The sequence below is a fragment of the Sapajus apella genome, unplaced genomic scaffold, assembly GCF_009761245.1.
Source record: "Sapajus apella isolate SASKATOON/1434 unplaced genomic scaffold, GSC_monkey_1.0 scaffold40, whole genome shotgun sequence".
NCBI classification, from domain to species: domain Eukaryota; kingdom Metazoa; phylum Chordata; class Mammalia; order Primates; family Cebidae; genus Sapajus; species Sapajus apella.
Genome location: NW_022436980.1, coordinates 20,777,876 through 20,798,291, shown reverse-complemented (window position 1 = coordinate 20,798,291; position 20,416 = coordinate 20,777,876). Strand labels below are relative to the sequence as shown.

The following is a 20,416-nucleotide window of genomic DNA, read 5'->3' as shown; positions in this document are numbered from 1 at the left end:
AGCCTTCATTGATTCTGCGTTGCCTACAGAATGCAGTTCAGACTACTGAGGTGACATTTAAGACCTTCCACAAAGTGACCTCATCCCTCCTCTCCGTTTCTCAGCCTCATCGTTCTACTACATGAACCCATCTGTTCGGTCGTGCTGGCCACTTCACCACCTTCTGAATATCCCTGTGACTTCCCTGGTTGCACACATTCCCTCCCGCACCTGGAATGTACTTCTGTCCATCACTCATCTATTCAAATGCTACTTTCCACGGCTCAGCCCAAATGCCACCTCCTCCCTGAAGTCTCTTTACTAAAATTCAGCTATCCGGATTTCAAGCGTTTCTTCCTCTGCAAGAACAGAGGTCATATTTTCCTCTGCTTTGCATACCTCACACTCTCTGATATCCACTCTTAATAAATATTTGTGAACTGATTAATTCTAAATAAACTCCAAGGAAGGATTACATGTGCAAAGCTCTCAGAAGTAAGGTGATGATCTGTAGCTGTTACAGGCACACAGTGGAAACTTCAGAACATCTAGTATGTTGTCATTGGATTCCATTCTTTCCACACAAGACCAAACTAGGTCATTTCAAACCTAAGTCACCTTCAGAGAGATTCTAGGAAGGGCACACTCAGCGTCAGCAAAGAGATCACATTCCTGGATTCCCACCTTGTTGTCGAGGTCTGCTCCTGAATCAGACTCAGGCGAGTGTGAACTGGAGAAATGAACTAATCATTAGCACCATCCGAACAAAATGAAAGCGGCGCTTTTGTTATGTTGGCTGGATATTCAGCTCTGAAAGGAGGAAAGAAGAAAACGTAAGAAAGCCTACAGCCATCCATTGTCTTTCCTTCAAATGTGCTTTTCTTGCCTTTTCTTTTTTTCAAGTGTATGTGATGGAACTGGAATGTCTGAGAGGCATTAATTTAGGATTGAAAAGATGGTTTGTTCTAATCTGATAAAGGTATTTACCATCAGCTTTATCACCCAGATTCTATTCTAACAGAGTCCCATTTTGTTTACCCAGAACACATTTCTTTGCTAAATTAAAAAGTTCCAAAAGTGGTATCATTCGTGTAAAATCACATCTGATTTCAGGGTTAGGTCCAAGAATAGATAACGCAGTCCTATTTTTAGGTCGAGTAACAAGATTCGTTTGACAGACTTCACTCAGTAGACTTGGCCACATCCTCAAAAGACATACTTTTTGGGAAAAGGACAACTGAGTATGGAGTTTTCCTTTTCTATATGGAGGGTAAGAAACAAGTAAAACTAAATAGCAAATGGGCAGAAAAGCTGATGTGAAAGTTTTAGCTTTCTAAGCATTCATTAAACTAACAAATGCTGGCCGTTTTCTATTGTCAGTGCTCAATGTTGCCTTTTATTCAATTACCCAGACTATACATATTTATTGAGCACTTATTTTCTGCTAGCTAGTAAACCACTAGTTATAACTTTGTGCAGCCAAAAAAAAAAAATTGAATATAATTTGAATAGGGAACACAGAAAAAATTACAAAAATTAAGGCAAATAATCAGTAATGCAAAACATTGTGAGTAAATTTTAAAACTCTAATGTCAAATTTGTGTTTATGATAAAAATCTTAAATGTTTTATTTCATGTAGGATTGATCTTCATATCCCAGGCACATGGGAGTTTACTTCGTTGACTCCCAGGTGTAACCAATTGAGAATGAGCTTCGTTACAAAGGAAGAATTGAGGCTGTGAGCTCTTGAAGCTAACAGATGGAAATACGTATGTAAAAACCTAAGTCCAGTGTAAACGCGGCACATACGGTCATAAGTATTATTATCCAAATGGAACTATTGGGGATTTTCCTAACAGATTCATTTAAAATCCTTTTTTACAGTTGTGGACCTTTTCTAGACCAATAGTTCTTTAGAAGAGGAGAGGGGATTTTGTCCCTTAGGGACATGTGGCTATGTCTAGGGACATTTTCTATTTTCACAGCTGGGTGGGGAGTGGGTACTGCTGCTGGCATCTGGTGGGTAGAGGCCAGGGGTACTGCATAACATTCTACAATGCACCGGAGAGGTCCCTGCGACAGAGGAGTAACCTCCCGAAAATGTCAGTAGTGCTGAGATTGAGGAATTCTGCTCTTCAACATCATGTTTCCTTCTCTTGGAACGTGGTACCAGCCAAAGACATCAGCATCGAACCTGAGACCAACCCAGGTGTTCTATATGGCAGCCTGGTGTACCGAAGAGTGCCTAAGGTTTGCCACCTCGCTAGCTGTGGCTCTCCCTCTCGCTAGCTTGAGATCGTTGTTCAAACCCTTAGAGATAGATGCCTTTCTCTAAACTTAAAAAAAAAAAAATCTGCGCAATATTAATCATAGCTACCTCATACGTTTGTGGTGAACACTGAATCCAGTACATATATACATATTCAGTACAGGTTCGTTTTTTTATTTCTTCTAGCCTGCCCATCCCTCCCCCCTCCCATTCCCCCGCTTTCTCCCTCCCATTCCCCCCCATTTCCTCCCTCCCGGTACCGCATTTCCCAACCCAAGTCTCAGGCTCTCTTTTAAAATGCTTTAATTCCTTTGGTGGCAAAAATCAAGCTTGGGCTAGGAAGTGCGTCACCGCTCCGCAGTGAAAGGAGCTTGTTTTTCTTTCTCTGAATGCATTTCTCAGTAATTTCAGACTGATCCTTTAGCCACTTGTTGGTTGAATCCTGTCTTAATGTTTAAGACACACTGATAAGCGCTGTGGCACCAAGACGTTTTCGGGCTGTTAGGAATGGCAGTGTTTTAAATACTGAAAATAACCCGAGGGCAGAGAGCTCCGAAATCCTGTTACGTAAGCAGATGCTGGGAGACCTAGGCTGCCTCTGTTCCTCTCCCCCAGCAAGTCCGCGGATCCTCCCCAACCTCGCTGGGTTTACTTCAATGCCGCCGAAGCCTCACCAGGGGCCTCGGACGCTCACAGGACGGGCAGCGCAGGAGCTTTCTGGTCCAATAAGCCTGTGTGCCGGGGGAGGGTGGCTGAGCTTCCCCGCGGGCGGCGGGACCGGCCGGGCCGGGGGCTGCCTGGGGCCGGGTCCCGCCGGCCGGCCCTGTGGCTCTGCCGCGCGCTCGGACGCCGGCTTCCCCTCCCTTGCCTGGCTCGGGAGCCCTTCACGTCTCCGGACCGCTGGGCAGCTTTCCAAATCCTCAAGTGCGCAGAGAACACCCCGCAGAAGCCACAGTCACCCACGACTCCTCCTGCCAAAAACTGTCACGCAAAACCGGAAAATACTACCGTCCCCTTTTCTTCCAGGTCCTCCATCTCTGTCTCTGTCTCTCTCTGTGTCTGTCTCTCTCTGTCCCTGTTTCTCTCTGTCTCTCTCTGTGTCTGTCTCTCTGTGTCGGTCTATCTCTGTCCCTGTCTCTCTCTGTCCCTGTTTCTCTCTGTCTCTCTCTGTGTCTGTCTCTGTCTCTGTGCCTCTCTCTGTGTCTCTCCTTGTCTGTGTCTCTCTGTGTCTCTCTCTCTGTGTCTCTCTCTGTGTCTGTCTCTCTCTCTCTCTCTCTGTCTCTGTCTCTGTGTCTCTCTGTCTCTACTATTCGTTGTCTCCCCCACTTTCCCTCTCTGCGGTCTAGGTCCCTCTCTCTCTTTTTTTCCCTTCTCCCTCTCTCCCCCGTTTCCACTCCTTCCTCCGCCGTGACCGCCCCGCGCTGCCCCGTGGCCTCCGCCCCTTCGCGGGCTCCCGCGCTGCCCTCCCGCCCCCCGGAGAAGAGTGTCCGGCGCCTCCCGAGGCTGCCCGCCCGCCCCTCCCTGCCCACCTACCGTGAGGGGCGGCTCCTCCCACCTGCCCATAAAAGCCGCGCGCGTGTCGCCCGCGGCGGACCGCAGCCTTCCCGGCCCTCTCCGTGGGAGCCCGCGAGCCTCTCCCGGTCCTGCGCGCTCAAGGTAAGACGGCGCTTCTGCGGGCGGCCGACCCACGCCGCGGCTGCGGGGACCGGCACCGGCGCCCGCGCGCCTGCTGCTGGCTTAGAGCTGATTCTTGCCGCTGCTCCTTTAGCCACTGATTTGAAAACAAACTTCTGTCTGAATGGTAAAATAAAAGCTCCTTCGGGGAAGAAACAGCAGCATAAATATTGCGAAAACCTTTCTCTTTTGAAATCACTTTTTCTCCTGTTGCTGATGGTTGCTGAGGTTAAAATGTATCTGTTTGGGGGTGTTTTACCGGCGTTTTTCATTGTACGTATTTCACACATCAGTGGGGGCAAGGAGAACGTTGTCCCATTGTCAAAAATGGACTTTAAAAGAACACACTTAACTTCCTAAAAATAGCACAGCCAAAAGGTCTGCTAACAATTTTGTGATGTTTTCCAAACCCCCAAGACAGCTTCTGTGAGTCCTTTAAAAAATATCTTTCCGGGTTTTAGCACTTGGAAAAAATGATGTGAACCGGTGCCCTCTGCATAGGGAGTCGTCAGGTGACTGGTAGATAGGAAAGAACAAATCCAAATTTGCAAGGCACGTTTAGAATATGCTCTCTCATCAGGTATCTTCTCGCGACATCCTAAAATGAGAATTGTGATGGAACTAAGAAAGTGTATAAAAGAACTTCATGAATTTCTATACACACACCTAAACATAAAGCGTTTCAATATGTTTCACAGTAAGAGAAAAATACAGGCCAGATTATACAATACTTCTGTGCAGGCCAGATGGTTGAAAACAAAGATCAGCTAGAAAGGCTTTGAAAGTTTTAATCCTTCTTTCCACCCTTTTTCCCCTCATTTAGTAAATAAAAGCCAACCTGATTGGCATCCAATTCTCAGATATATTCAGTGTTTAAGTTACCCTCTTTGAAATAAAATGATCTCTTCTTATTCCTAAGGTAGAATAAATGTGCACCTGTGAAAGAAAAACATACTCCACAGCCACTTCTATAAAACCAGACACTTGGTCCGTGAAGTTTGCAATCAAATTCTGTGGGTTGTGTGGGATGAAACTCTCTCATGTGGGAGAATAACCCTCCTCAAATGTTTTCTCTGGGGAATTGCACAAGACCACTTAGAGAAGGCAAACCAAAACTGCCAGTCAGGAAATCAAACCACTCTTTTAGCCCTTAAGGTTCTTTTTTTTGAGACGGAGTCTCACTCTGTCACCCAGGCTGGAGTTCAATGGCATAATCTCGGCTCACTGTAACCTCCGCCTCCCAGGTTCAAGTGATTCTCCTGCCTCAGCCTCCTGAGTAGCTGGGATTACAGGCACATGCCACTGTGCCCAGTTAATTTTTGTATTTTTTTTTTTTTAGTAGAGACAGGGTTTCAACATGTTGGCCAGGCTGATCTCGAACTCCTGACTTCGTGATCCACCCGCCTTGGCCTCCCAAAGTGCTGGGATTACTGGCATGCCCTTAAGGTTCTTAAAGTAAGAAGAGAAATGTTTCACTTTTTTTTTAGTTTATTTATATTATCTCATGTGGAAAGAAGAAAACTCATCGAAGCTGTGTAAAATTCTCCCCTATTAAAGAAACAAGACTCATTAGAAATTTAACTTAGGCCTTCCAAACCATTTCTCCTTATCTTTTGCATGTCAAAAGTAATAAAAATATTTAAAAGTTCTGTTTGAAATAGAGAGGATTCAACTCTTTAAATGCAAGAGTTATTTGTAAAGTTTCAGTCATGTTAAATTTGTCTTCATTAGAAAAAATTATTGTAAGGAGTACAGTTTCCTTTAAGCAAATGATATAAAATTACTATTGGCCAAGATGATATATGACCTGAGCATATTAGCACACCTTTTATCTCATGCCACGATACAGACTGCTTGCTTTCTATCTGATGTAAGCAGGTAATCACCCATGACAAGAGTACAGGTATGGGACAAAGCCAAACCAAGTGTGTGCCACATTCAAGTTAATTCTTTTATGTAGTGCCTGACTCACATCCATTATCACCAGGATAAAAATACACTGCTTCATTCACCAGATCCCCTTGAGGGAAGTTATCTTTTCCTGGGGTGGAGGGGGAAATGCTCCCAGTTTAAATGAGCTTCCAGTTATTCCTAAGTTTGGGGATGAAAGCGTTCTCCAAGGGTTTGCTTCTGCTTTCTCTGGCAATTAATCCACTTGACCAGCTACGGACTATTTAACAGGAACTGCCTTCCTTATGTCTCATCAAGTTAAACCCCCTGAATAACTGAGTGAGATCATCTTAGATTGCTCATGATCTAACTTTCCCAGGCACAAAGCTATCCTTTCTCCATAGGGTACACACCAGGCAAGATGACAGTGCTCTTCTTAAGTTTTTAGAAAAGTCAGTGTTGAAGTTTCATGTAGTTGCCCCCAAATCTCCCCTTCTGCATAGGATGTGGAGACTTCACATGAGTGTCCTCTTTTTGCCATTATATAGCTGTCTCTTGATCAAGTCCACGGCTGTACCCAACCAACACCATTGCAGTAGGCTTGGGAGGATTTCTTAATGTTTCTCAGAAAAGATCCGATGAGAAGCTGCCCCTTTCACTAGAGACCCAAGAAGGGCATTCCGCTGATTTTGAGGGTCCGCTGTTCCTACAGAAACATGCATTTTAGATGTCTACTATTGTCAGCATTACAAAGTGATATCCTTTTCATGATCAGAAAACATATGTCTAGTTGTTTGTATTTATGAAACAAAAATCAAGGAGAAGAGGATTGAGGTGAACAGGGACTTGAACGAGGAGCTGGAGGAATTGCACAAGTGCCCTAGGAGAAAAGCAAGATTAGGAGCTCTGTTAAGAAACACGACTTCTCCTGATGCTCATTTATGTGGATTAAGGGGATGAGGAAGAGCAAAACTCCATATCTGTTCTTGTCTTTTAATTTGTTTGTTGTTTTTTAATCAATGAAAGTATAAGACCATCTCTACTGTACCCCTCCTTAGCCCTCCTTTAACAGAAAAAACAGTGTGGTTCTAATGAAGAAAATCATTTCAGTTTTGCCCCATATTAAAAAACCCACAGTAATTTGCTAGTCCTAATTCTAAAAGCCACACGATGGGTAAAAACAGTGTTTAAAACATATTTTTAACTAATGGATGGATCACATCAACAAAACCAACCCTGTCTCCTGAAAGGTGTAATGTTGAGTGCTTATTTGCAAGTTAGAAGGTAGAAACAGCAATTTACTCCTTACCCATGGTTAATCACTTTGGTATGAAAACTTACAGAGAGATTGAGACACACTGTATTTCCTAAAACCTCTGGTCATCCAAGTAACCCTCTGACTTCCTTCTCTTCAACCAGACCCCATAAACATGCATGTACACTTGAGTGTATTCTTGTGAAAGGTGCACTATTCTAACTATTCAGTGAAAATAAAACCAAAAGGAGAGGAGAGGAGAATTAAGGGGATGAATGCCTTTTGGAATTGAGAGACTCTCTTTAGCATTGTGTCAAAAGAATCTCTCAATCCCTAAAGCATCTAGGAATACACATTTCTTCAAAGAACCCGCTCTTAAGTAGTCACAAAATGCTAAGAATATAATGAAGATCTTCCAGTGACCTGGCAGTCATTAACAGCAGTTTATACCACATGTTACTAAATTATAGCTCTGCTAAACTTCCCCTTTCCAGAGAGATAATGAGTGAGAAGTGTGAGCATTAAGCACATTTCAACACCAACAGAGAAAAGCGGCTAATCAGGGATTCCTCTATCGCTTTAGTAACTGCGTTTGTTGTTTGAGGAAGAAGGTTCTTTACTGTTTTTCCTCAAGCTGATTTGCAGGAATGGGGTTAAACGGAGTCACATGAGGTTAGAATGTCTGTAAGACTGGAGCCCTGTATACTCAAGTCCATGAAGCCATTGAAATTGCATCAGATCAAACTGAAGTGAATAAAACAATGTGTTCACCAAAACTGATCATAGGGCAATCAATTAAAATAAAATAATGAAGTCTAACTTCTCAATGTAAGATAAGAGCAAAAGCAACAATTTTAGCTGACTATGTAAAACATGAACACACAACTGACAATTCACCTTCAGTGACCTCTATTTATTTGGGGCTCACTTCCATCGTCCCTCTGGGACAACAAAAACTGGCTCTTCTCTCCTTTAGCAAACCTTTCACAATGTGCAGATGCAGTCACAGTCCCTCTGTGACATCTCCTTTGTTCTTTCACTGGAAGAAATCGCTTTTTAATTCTCAGAGAACAAGTTTGTAAAGAAGCACTCATACTTGTGGCTTCTCTCATTACCAAAAATTTCCTCATACTTCTCTTAACTAGGATGTAGATTTTCACCCTATCAAATGTAAAAGTTTCACATTTTTCTAAACTTAATTCATATACCTAAGAGAAAGTAATTTAAAGTGGCTACTTGCCTCCAACAGAATATGTGAGATGAGGTTTCAAAGCCGTTTTACTGTACCTATTACAACATCTTGGAAATTGAAAAAACCTTAGAGAATCACAAAACGTAAATGCTGAAAAAGACCTTGGAGCTAATTTTAACTGAAAGTTAATTTTACAGGTGTAAGAGATCAGAAAGGTTCATGTCTTTCCCAAGGCCACCCAGATGAGTACAGCACACCCAATGCTGGAGTTCACACAGCCAAAGTCTCCAGACTTAATCCTGAATCACTACGATGTGGCTTCCCTTATAATGTGAATCTGCGGTGTCGTTGACCATGCTGAGCATTCTGTAGACACTTAACATACAGGGTTCTCAGAAACCATAGCTTGGTAGAGGCTGGACTACAGCTATACCTCCGCTACCAAATGTCTAGGACACATTGATATAAATTCTTGTGAAGAGTGAAGTCAGTGGTCATTGCCGTCACCTCACAGGGATGGTGTGTTTTCAATCAGCCTAGCATATGGTTCATAGCAGCTTCTCAGTAAATCTGTGTACAGTGGATGAGTGAATGGGGGAAAGGCTAAGTATAAAATATCCATTTTCCTAAACTCCTTTCTTACTTGAAGAAAACACAGTCTATCAAACTACTTTCTACAAAGTAAGGAATTTACAAAGTAAATTTTACTTTGTAGAAAATAGAGCCTATAGGGACATATAGTGACTCAGATCTCAAATGTATTGAGTTTAAGATTCTCTTTTGCTTTGAAAAATATAGGAGAGTTCATTAGCCATGACTAAACCATTTCCTGTCTGCAATATTCTCACTAGTTCTTCCCACATTTACTTGAGTTCTAGAAGCTATATTATTTTTTACAGGAGGCTTAAGATCTAGATCCAACATTCACTTGAAAGAATAAATGTATTAGAATGTGATAATTTACAGCGTAACTCTCCTCTTCTTTCACCCATTTGTACCTTCCCCAGCCTTTAATGAGAGAAAGAGCAAAATACACATAATGGATAGTCAGAGAGAACATTAAGTGACACATCACTCGGAATTTGTAGTATGAAATTGGTTGTAGCCGAGGGGAGAGGTGATCAAGGGACTAAGAGTATAGATACAGGACAGTGAAGTGAAGAGAGTTTATTCCTCTGAAACAGAAGGAGAATCTCTGAGAGTTCTGAAGTGCTACAAGAGATTTTCTTAGGATTGTCTAAAACCAGACCCTCTCAAATGCTTGGGAGGTGACTTTCTGTTTGAGTCAGGGTTCTTTAAAGGCAACACTAACTGAAGCTTGGATCACACAGGTGAAAGCTTTATAAGCACTATATCTACTAAAATTCTTCTTATCCCTTGACTGGACCTCAAGTGGGGAAAGAACCTCAGTTCACCTCCTTTAGACACGACTCTAACCCAGGACAATAACTCCATGGATGCCAAGGCATTGAAATAGCCTCTGCTAAAATAACAACACAACTGTTCGTAACGCATAAAGTCACTCCAGCATAGAAAGTGATGAAGGCAGAGAAGAATATTCTTTTATTGTTTCTGTAAACAATTTACCCTGAATAAGCAGACAGATGTTATCCCAGATGCTTTTTCACTTTCCTCTAAAGCATGCCTGACAATTGTTTCCATATCTCTGAAACAGTGTGTTTCTAAAATTTATTATATGTTAAATTTAACATAACATGCTAAGCATCATTGTGAAAACGTTCTTTTAAGTAAGTCTTTCTTGAAGACTGTCTCTCTTAAGCTTCGCGTTGATGTGTTTACATCACAGGATATTTAGGCACTGGATCATATTGATGTGCTGAGGCTGAAGACAGTTAATCACTTCATTTGCCACTTTTCCAATTCTAACTAAATAGGCCTGGGTGTGGGTGTCAACTGTCAACTTCTCTAGGAAATAACATGTATCTAGCCCATTGTGGAGCTTCTCCAGTCCCCTCTGTTAGCTAGATAAAACAGCTGCTTTTTTGGGAGTCTGGGCCAATGGCCTCCATAATTAAGGCTTCATGCTTTAAGGCAATGATGGCTGATTTGTGGCAGCAGAGGGGTTAAGTTGCAGCCGCCTTCATTTCAGTAGGAGGATTTCAAATATTAACAGCTGATTGAAGAGCACCGATTTGGGGCAGGTGGGATGTATTTTCAAGCCATCATCCCATTTGTGTATTTCTCCAAGGAGCATACTGTCTACACTCTGACAATAAGCCTAAACTTCATTCATATTCAGTGATGATTGTACATTATTGTATTTCTTTAAAGAGCTACGTAGCGATTGCCCAGTCTTAAAGTCCAGGAGTCTTGGTGTTCATCAGTGCTATCAAGCCAAATAAGTGGCTTCTCATTAAATGGCAGACATAGATTAAAGCCAAAAATCCATGAAGGGAGGCACTAGGGGGCGCTAAGAATTTGTGAGTTAGGTAGCCAAGATTGTTGAGGTTAGAAGAAGGAAAAGCGGATTTGTGGGAAATATATACATATATATGCTATTGGATCCACAGTTCCTAGTTTAAGGCCATGCCTATCCCCTTTTCCAGCCCCCAGTTAAATTACCACCCCCTGCTGCCCAAATGGAGAAGGAGGTTGTTCACCAGTAGAGGGAGCCAGGGGCTGGGTGTCTCCATAGAAACAGATCTGTTCCCAGAAGGGGCCTTTAGATTTACATTTTTTAGATCTAAGGCAGAGCAAAATGCCCTTTATAACCAACGGCTAAAATGTATACCACAGTAGTACATCACATTGTTAGTTTTCTTTTTTAAAAAAATTTTTAAGCATCTAAGAATAAATCACCCACATTTTAGCAATGCCAGAAACGTTCGGGCTTGTAGAAGTTTATTTGAAAAGAAACTAAAACAATCTTAGAAAATGTGCTTTCCAAGGCTACCACCAGCCAAGACTGAATCTAAATGCTCAATTCAGTAATAAACAAAGCCTGGCAGCTGGGGGTCAGTGAGAGACAAGAGTAAAGACTGAGGAAGAACTGCAGTGACTAGACCCTCCCTGTCAGCAGAGTGAGGGGAGAGAGCTGGGACAAAGAAGACAGAAATGGGCCAAACAGGCTTCTCCAGCCCAGATGGCCCAGAACCTGCTCCCCTAAATCGGGGTCTCTCCAGGGAGCAGCCAGGGTCTTTCCTAGACCAAAGTGAATACCGTTCTGTTGAACATTTCCATTGCACAGCTGTGTGGAGAGGGCTTGTTAAGACTTGAGACACTTGCATAATTCAGAACCCTTTGGGGGATAGAGATCAATTAGGACCATAAAAAAAAAATCCTTGGCACACCAGAGAGCTGCTTGCTTAGTAAAAATTATGAAGTTCACAGCAAAACAGCAGTCTTCTAAGATCATTTTTTGTGTCCACAGAGATGAAGCTGTGGAGTTGGTGTGCATGTGACTTGCAAATCACCAGAATATCTTCAGTGTTTTAATTTTAAAAAAAACCTTGACTCTCTCTGGGGCAAAGGGCATGTCACTGATCATCTCTGTGCCTTAATTTATTTATCTTAAAAAGCAGAACAATGTTTAAATAACTACCTTCTTTACCACTTAGAGACATGTGAGGTCTTGTCAAGTATTTTTCAGAAAGATACTAATTAAGCATGCATTTTTATGGTTATTTATTTAGTATGGTAAATGGATTATACTTACAATGCTTGGGAAGGGCTCAAAGTATTTATACAAAATCAGTCAAAACGGTATAAAATGTCAAATAGACACGTAACCCTCCAAGATATAGCAAGATCATGTCTTTTCTTAGAATACAGAGGTCAATCCCACATATCTCAAAAGGCCAGACAAGATAAGGTAAAGTGGAAAGTAAAAAAATAATAATAATTAGATTATGGCTTAGAGAGTCTTAAAAGGCCTGTATGCTTCCCAATCTGTATTTTGAGACTAGCCAAAGGGGAGTTTCCCACATACAATCAAGGCTTCTGATCTAAAAACTCTACTTTAGCTGGGTGTGGTGGCTCACGCCTGTAATCCAAGCACTTTGGAGGCCAAGGTGGGCGGATCACCTGAGGTCAGGAGTTCAAGACCAGCCTGACCAACATGGTGAAACCCCGTCTTAAAAAAAAAAAAAAAAAAAAAAAAAAAAAAAACTCTAACTGGAGAAAGATGACTGTTTAGTAATGACTGCTGTATGAAATCTCTGCAGCCCTTGCTTCAACATTTTCAAAACTGCATTTCAAAACACCACTACCTGGGATTCATAGGTATTTATACAGAAAACGGTTCTGTGGTCAAATAAGTTTTAGAAACACTCAATGAAACAATTTTAAACATTTTTATTCACTGCATGACTTCCCAGAAATTTTTATATGCTATATATATTTTCATTCTTCAAAGATGTTACAATCGAGTGTTCCTTAAACATTTGACAACAGATCTATCCTACCTGAGAGCATCTCCTAGGATTGGGATTCTACGGAACAGCCTAAGAATAGTTTAAGAATCACTTCCTGCAGCATTATTTCAAGATCTCTCAGAACATGGTATTTTCAGCATTGCTAGTTGTTTAGTGATACATACTGAATGTCACTATAAGTTATGTACTGTGTTGGCTGGGCGCAGTGGCTCATGCCTGTAATCCCAGCACTTTGGGAGGCCAAGGTGGGAGGATCACCTAAGGTCAGGAGTTCGAGACCAGCCTGCCCAACATGGTGAAACCCCCATCTCTACTAAAAATAAAACATTAGCCAGGCATGGTGGCATGCACCTGTAGTCCCAGCTACTCAGGAGGATGAGACAGGAGAATTGCTTGAACCTAGGAGGCGGAAGTTGCAGTGAGCCGAGATTGCACCACTGCACTCCAGCCTGGGTGACAAAGTGAGACTCTGTGTCAAAAAATATATATATAATAAAATGTACTGTGTCAAACCATAAAATAACCCAGTGTGAGAGATTTCCAAAACCCAGGTGAAAAAGGAACAAAAGAAGCAGATAACATGCCTTTGTTCTATGGCTCAATTCTTTATTATAATAATATCAGGAATGCCAGAATTATTATTTAAGTCTCTCTCTCTCTCTCTCATATCTTCAACCTCTACTTCTACACAAAAAATCTTTAGAATACTGGACAGATTGAAATCATCTCTTCCTTCCCATCCCACTCTCTGGATACTGCATCGTGGATAGAGAAGTGACCAACAATGAGCAATAAGTTCAATAAACAAGAAGCCGCCATAATTCTTTGAACTGCCTCATCAGTCTCTGAACTGTTAATCCCCTGTGTTATCTTTACTATCATTAACTAACCAAGATCACTGGCCAAATATTTTCTTTGAGCATTTGCTTCCTCACCATCAATAGAGAGCTAATTTCTGTAGGAGGAACACCCTGATATTCTGGTATGATTTACTGCATGAGGAATTATTTAGTTTATCTATGACACTCAGACCTCCCATTCCATACAATTTACTATTCTCTTAGGACATTACTTTGGGAATTCTCTTTCCACTCCATAAAGTTAGTGCCTGGGGGTCGGTATCCCATAAGTGGCACAGTTGAGCACCCTCTCCTTTAAGAAAATAAGTAGCTCATAGTCATCTAAGGGAGAAGGGAGAAATTTAAGCACATCATTAATAGTTACAATAATAAAAGCTATTTATTATCTAACAGGACCAGACATTGTGCTGGTCCCATTATCTGCATACCCATATTAACCCTACAAGGAGGGTATTATTATTCCCAATTTAACAATGAGAAAATGTAAGCCTCCACTAAGCAAGCTGCCTAGGGCCACACAGTGGGGAAGAGGAAGAGACAGGACTTCCATCCAGGTCACACTCTAAAAGTCCATGGTCTTCCTGCCCCCCGCCCTCACCCCGTGCTCCCTGTCATGATGTCTTGTCCTATCAAAAAAGGAAAAAAATAAAAATAAACTTCCTATGACAACGCCTCTGACTCATAAAGAAAGTGAGAGAATTCTAGTGGCTCTGTTCCTAGACACTGCTTACTGGCTCTGTTGCTTGTTTAATACAGTGATTTTAATTTCTTTTTCTTTTTTGTACTTTTTTCTAAAAGCCTGCTGTCAATTCAGAGCCAAAGAAGTAAAAACTGTGTAATTAGAAAAGAAAAAAAACCATCATTTCTCCCTGGGGTAATTTTTAAGGGCTAAAGTTTGTCCATAAACTCTCCCTGAGTCAAAACAAGTTGTTGGCACCAATCTGGTTAAAAAGAGTGACAGGCTAGCATGTCCTTCTTAAGGCAATAGAAATTTCCATGATTCTATGAGGAACACTAGAGCAAAGGCCCTTGAACACATTAAATGAACTTGGATCTGGCTCCCCAGATTACTCTCTTTGGCACTGCTCTTACCATAAACCATAGCTGTATGATGAGAGTCAAGATGACTTAAATGTTTCCCCTAGGAAAATGTCCGTGTTGTCTACACCTGCTGCTTAGCCCGCAGTGAGAGCACATATAGACATAAATATACCTTAGGTGCTTTGTTTATCCTGTGCCAAAGACAAAAATGGAAACAAAGCCTGGCTTTTTCCCCATGGTCAGATTCTGCTATGCTTTTTGGCTTTTGTTCTTGATCTTTTCCCTCTGCTTGTAGTATTTCTCACTTTATCTACTAGATTAATTTATACCCCTCTTCCAAGATTCAGATGAAGTATCTTCCCCCTGTGAGAGCATGCCTGCAACCAGCCTGACCCAAGCTGCCCTGTGGATCTCCTCCAGGCTCCCTAGAACTCCGCACAAGCCCTACCATCATTGTCTCCACTCTGTAATGGCATGGGTTTAATTTTGTATCCATCTCCATAAAGACTGCGAGCTCACTGCAGAAAGATGTGTGTCTTATTTACCTCTGCACCCTCAATGCCTGGCACATAATAGAGCCTTCATAAATGTGAAAAGAAAAAAATAGGGATGGGGGAATAAAATGCGGTGATGGGGAATGAGAAGATTTTAATTGTGCTGCTCTCTGTCCCCGTAAATTGTTCTAAGAAGGGACAATTTGATCTAAGTTCATTCTTGAAGCCTTGATGTCACTGGGGTATATCCAGATACGGTGGAAACTCCTTTCCATTCTGAAACGTTCCTTGATAAAAATGAACATCTTGGAAAGAATAAAAGTGCTGAGAAAAATTTAGAATACTCTGATTTCCTTAGGACTTGATGCAATGACCAGCACTACCCAAGTCTTCCCTGTGTGGTTTTCTGAGAGAAGCAAGAACTGGGCTCCCACACGCCACGTCTCCTTTTCCTCTCCATCCCATAGCACAAATATGTGCGCTCTCTCGTGTGCACACGCTCTCTCTCTCTCTCTCTCACACACACACACACACACACACACACACGCATACACAGTGTTACTAGGCTTTGACTCAGCTCTGCAGCTAACCACAGGCCATAAGATGAATGCCTAATGGTATTCTAATAGTAACATTGGTGCTCCTTATGCCAGATTACACAAAGCAAAATTATTTCCCATGGGACCGTTGTCCCAGGATTGTTAGTTCCCTTCTCAAAAGCATTTAACGGCATTATAAAGTATAGAACAAACACTTGAGCTTGACCGTCAAGTCCCACAACCTATCTCACCCCACAGCTTCTTTTCACCCTCACCTCCCTGGAGTCTGTAAATAGGAATTCAGCCTGATGGGGTACTACTCTTCAAAACATTCCGTTTTCCTTTCTCTACTGAAAATGTCCCCATTCTCCTTTCAACCTGTCAGAATAACCATAATTTCAAGATCCTATTAAAGCCTTCATCAATATTGTAACACGCATTGATCCTTCCCCATTCTCAACTAACAAGCAGTTACTCTAAATGTCACCTATACACTGAAGTGAATAAGTCAGGGCCATCCAACAGAACTTTCTGCAGTGATGGAAATCTACAGCTGAGCTGTCCAATATGATTGCCACTAGCCACACATAGCTACTAAGCACTTTTTTATTTTATTTTATTTTATTTTATTTTATTTTATTTTATTTTTGAGACAGAGTCTCACTCTGTAGCCCAAGCTGTAATGCAGTGGCGTGATCTTGGCTCACTGTAACCTCTACCTCCAGGTTCAAGCGATTCTTGTGCCTCAGCCTCCCAGGTAGCTGGGACTACAGGCACGTGCCACCACGCCCAGCCAGTTTTCAGTATTTTAGTAGAGACGGGGTTTCACCATGTTGCCCAGGGTAGTCTTGAACTCTGAGTTGAGGCGATCTGCCTGCTTCGGCCTACCAAAGTTCTGGGACTACTAAGCACTTTACATGTGGCCAGCACAACTGAGGTACTGAATTTTTCAATTTTATTTTAATCTCTTTAAATTTAAAATTAAATAACCACATGTGGCTAATGGATACTGTATTGAACAAAAAACTCTAACTTTTTACATGTTACGGTTTGGGTCCCTTGATGAGCATATAAACTACTGAAAAAATTGAGTAAGATATGCCTTTTCCTATCCCCAGTGAATGCTGTGACTGCAGTAGTGTTCATTAAATATCGTGTTCAATGCATTGCCGGACGACAGGGTCTGCCACCAACTATGAACATTATTTTAAGGAAGTCTTCTTCCCTATATCTGTAATTTTAATAATATTGTACAAATTGTGTTTGCTTCCTTTTATTCCTTTATTTTAAGGGCTCAAAATCCCTCAGAATGACACCCTATTATTACTGCCCAGATTCTTTATCACTATACAAACAAAATGGGATGAGGAATAATTTTAAATGAACCTCTGAAAAAGTACCTTTATTCATTGCCATCTGATTTCTTTTCCCTTTGGGGAAAAGCACGGTTTAAATACCTTCTGAGACATACAATTGCTTCAGTCTTCAATATGACCATTTCTACAGAGAAAGACTATCCCTGGGTTTCTGAAACAAATTCAGCTCACAGATTTTTGCTTTCCTTGCCTCCTGAAACCTCATCACCTTTTAAAGAAAAGCAGTTCTTTATCACAAATTTTCCCAGAGCATTTTTGTATCTATTTCTGTGTTCTGCAGTGAACAGCCTGAAACACTGTGAAGAAGGCTCAGCTCTCCACCAGCAGGTCAGGGGAGGTGGCATGTCTTGGAATTTGACAATGATGTACCCTGGCGCTTGCTGACTTACCGCAGCCCTTCAGGAATCATCATGCCCACAGGCCAACCATGCAATAAAATCCTGTACCTGGCAAACCCATGAGCAAAGTGATCAAACATTCTGGATTAGATTCTAACCTATTCATCAGCCTTCAGAAAATAAGCCAGAGGGACTCTCTAACAGCCACAGTTTACAGAGATGTTTAATGATTTCAGAGGTCAGCCACCCTACATGCTTTCCTTCTGACTCAGCACAGAGCAGGAGAAGGGCAGAAGAGCCATTCCAGGAGCCAGGGCAATCAGCTGTGTCTTTTCCATTCACAGCTAAGTTTATTTGGAATGACTGGAAAAACCTTCAATGAAAACTCTTTCTAAAATAATAAAAGGCTTTATCCTGCTGTCACGAGCCAGACAACATCGAGAAATAATTATGGGTGTGTATTTTCCCCTGCCTTGTAAAATGTTTACAAATTGTATCATAAGAAAGCTCTAGAGTCGATGGTAAAGATAGCAATAACATTTAACTTGTAAATTTTTTATATCTAGCCATAAAAGAATCACCATGTGTTTAAATCACATTTGAATAACATATAAATAAAATTCTCATCTGCAGACATGAGCCAGTGGCTAAAGAAAGAATCTGTGAACTCCTTTTCCACAGAGAAAGTACACTGGAGATGTTTAGCTTCTCGTATTTATGAAATAGAATTCCTTGTTGCCACATCAGCAAAAGAGTGTTAGCAAGGATCTGAATTCAGAAACACAAAGATAATCTATAAATAGTGATGAAAAATAATGATTAACCGTTACTACAGTTTCTCTGTTTGTGGGGAAACTTACAGTTTACTACATTTATTTTATGTACATTCCTTCATTTGAATTAGGTAGGGAGGGGTTTTATCTACAGTTTACGCATAAGGCAGTAGAGGCTTAGAGAGATTACGTCTATTTATTTATATCATTAATATAGCGAGTGTTGGGGCTGGAATGTAAACCTGGATCATCCCATCCCTGAAGTCTTCTTTCTAGTAATCCAGGCTGATTCTTAACAAAATCACATCCAGAAATGGTTCAGACTGTCCTTGTAGCATAAAAGAGAAAGCGCAACAAAAGACCGCAGACTGACCCACAAGGTTTGCTTAGGAAACAGTGATTGAGAATGCGCTTTCAAGAAGAGAACTCAAACTCTCCTCAGTAATATAGCAGCTAACATGTCTTGATGGGTAAGTCAGCAGGAATAGTTTTGTAGGCTATCTTCTGGATAGTTTAGAATTTTAAAGGACATTTATTTTAAACCTATCTGTAAATTTTTAAATGATAGTTTAAATCCCCCTTTTTATTTAATGCCCAAATGCGTGTCATTTATGGGGACAAAATAAAATATCCTAAATTATCCATGGGAAGCTACTACCATGTCCTAAATAAAAAGCACTAAAGTTACCATAAGAAGCCCTTAGATGCAGTCCCACTTTTACCACTGAGCAATGCAGCCATCCTGGGCAAGACAGTAAGTCTTGCCAAGACTTTGCTTCCTCTGCTCTAAAAATAAACCTACCTTATCTTATCTTATGTTAAATAAGATAACATATAAGAAAGTGTCCGCTACTCACAGGGTGCTCAATAAAATTTATTTAATACTAATGAAAACCAATTATTATTATTATTATTATTATTTTTGAGACAGAGTCCCGCTCTGTCACCAGGCACCAAGCTGGAGTGCAGTGGTGCCATCTCGGGTCACTGCAACCTACGCCTCCCGAGTTCAAGCAATTCTCCTGCCTCAGCCTCCCAGGTGGCTGGGACTACAGGCATGCGCCACCACGACCAGCTAATATTTTTGTATTTTTAGTAGAGACGGGGTTTCGCCATGTTGGCCAGGATGGTCTTGATCTTTTGACCTTGTGATCCGCCCACCTCGGCCTCCCAAAGTGCTAGAATTACAGGCGTGAGCCACCGCACCTGGCCAAAAACCAATTATTGAATGCTTATTTAAGTGCCAACACAGAGGTCATTTAGGTGAGTAGCAGCTTCAAGTGTCGATTTCTACGTATTGCAAATAAGGGCACTAAGGATCTCTCTGCCTTGGGGCTCATTTAATGACCTCTGTACTGTGCCAGAGTCCTGCTATGCATTGGTCATGGTGGCAGTGTAAACTATTTATGGGCTGATGTACATTTTTGGTCTGTTTTTGGTTTGGGTTTGGTTTGGCTGGGGGGCTGTTTTTGTTCAACTATTCACTAAATGGCATGAGTTTAATCTCCCCACCAGTTCCCCCAAAAAAGGAAATTTTCCTGGTTTCACAATACCTATCCAATTCATGGGCACTTCTCTCTCTTTGCCATATCAATGCACAGTATATATAGAGTCCACGTGTGGGAGTGTGTGTGTGTGTGTGTGTGTGTGTGTGTGTGTGTGTGATGGGCAGCTGTGGCATCGTCAGGAAGAATCTGGATGTTCTGAATGTCTCATCTAAGATCTTACCTCATCCTGTGAGTTTCTGGAGTTTTGTGCTGCTGTGCTCTAAAACACTCCCCTTGAGGCTGCCAGCATCCCAGACGCATCCTGGCCCCTGCATTTTGCTGCAGCAATAAATCTTCTTAAGCCCTGTGCATATTCCCAACAACATTTAATGTCAGTCTACCAGAGTCCTTGTGTTAGTCAGCGTTCTCTAGAGGGACAGAGCTAATAGGATAGATGCATATATGAAGGGGAGTTTATTAATGAGTGTTGACTCACACAATCATAAGGTGAAGTCCCACAACAGGCCATCTGCAAGCTGAGAAGCAAGGAAGTCAGTCCAAGTCCCAAAAGCTCCAAAGTAGGGAAGCCAGCAGTGCAGCCTTTAGTCTGGGCCAAGGCCGGAGAGCCCCTGGCAAACACTGGTGTAAGTCCAAGAGTCCAAGAGCTGAAAAACGTAAAGTCCGATGTTCGAGGGCAGGAAGCATCCAACACAGGAGAAAGATGAAAGCCAGAAGACTCAGCAAGTCTGCTCTTTCCACCTTCTTCCGCCTGCTTTATTCTAGCCAAGCTGGCAGCTGATTAGATGGTGCCCACCCAGATTGAGGGTGGGTCTGCCTTTCCCAGTCCAGTGACT

General features: G+C 41.8%; 2 protein-coding genes across 3 annotated transcripts in view; one reads left to right on the top strand and one right to left on the bottom strand.

Annotated features, from left to right (window-relative positions):
- Nucleotides 1–2,481: 2,481 nt before the first annotated feature.
- LOC116565612 lies at nucleotides 2,482–5,084 on the bottom strand. Its single transcript, XM_032299355.1, has 2 exons — nucleotides 3,783–5,084; nucleotides 2,482–2,980 (listed from the first exon to the last, which is right to left on the bottom strand). The coding sequence occupies exons 1-2, from the start codon at nucleotides 4,211–4,213 to the stop codon at nucleotides 2,920–2,922; spliced, it is 492 nt and encodes a 163-aa protein (XP_032155246.1). The 5' UTR covers nucleotides 4,214–5,084; the 3' UTR covers nucleotides 2,482–2,919.
- COL8A1 (collagen type VIII alpha 1 chain) overlaps nucleotides 3,828–20,416 on the top strand; it is a 153,972-nt gene continuing 137,383 nt past the window's right edge. For both annotated transcript variants that reach the window (XM_032299353.1, XM_032299354.1), the window contains exon 1: nucleotides 3,828–3,905. The gene's annotated coding sequence lies outside the window, so the exon portion shown is untranslated. The remainder of the gene's footprint in view (nucleotides 3,906–20,416) is intronic.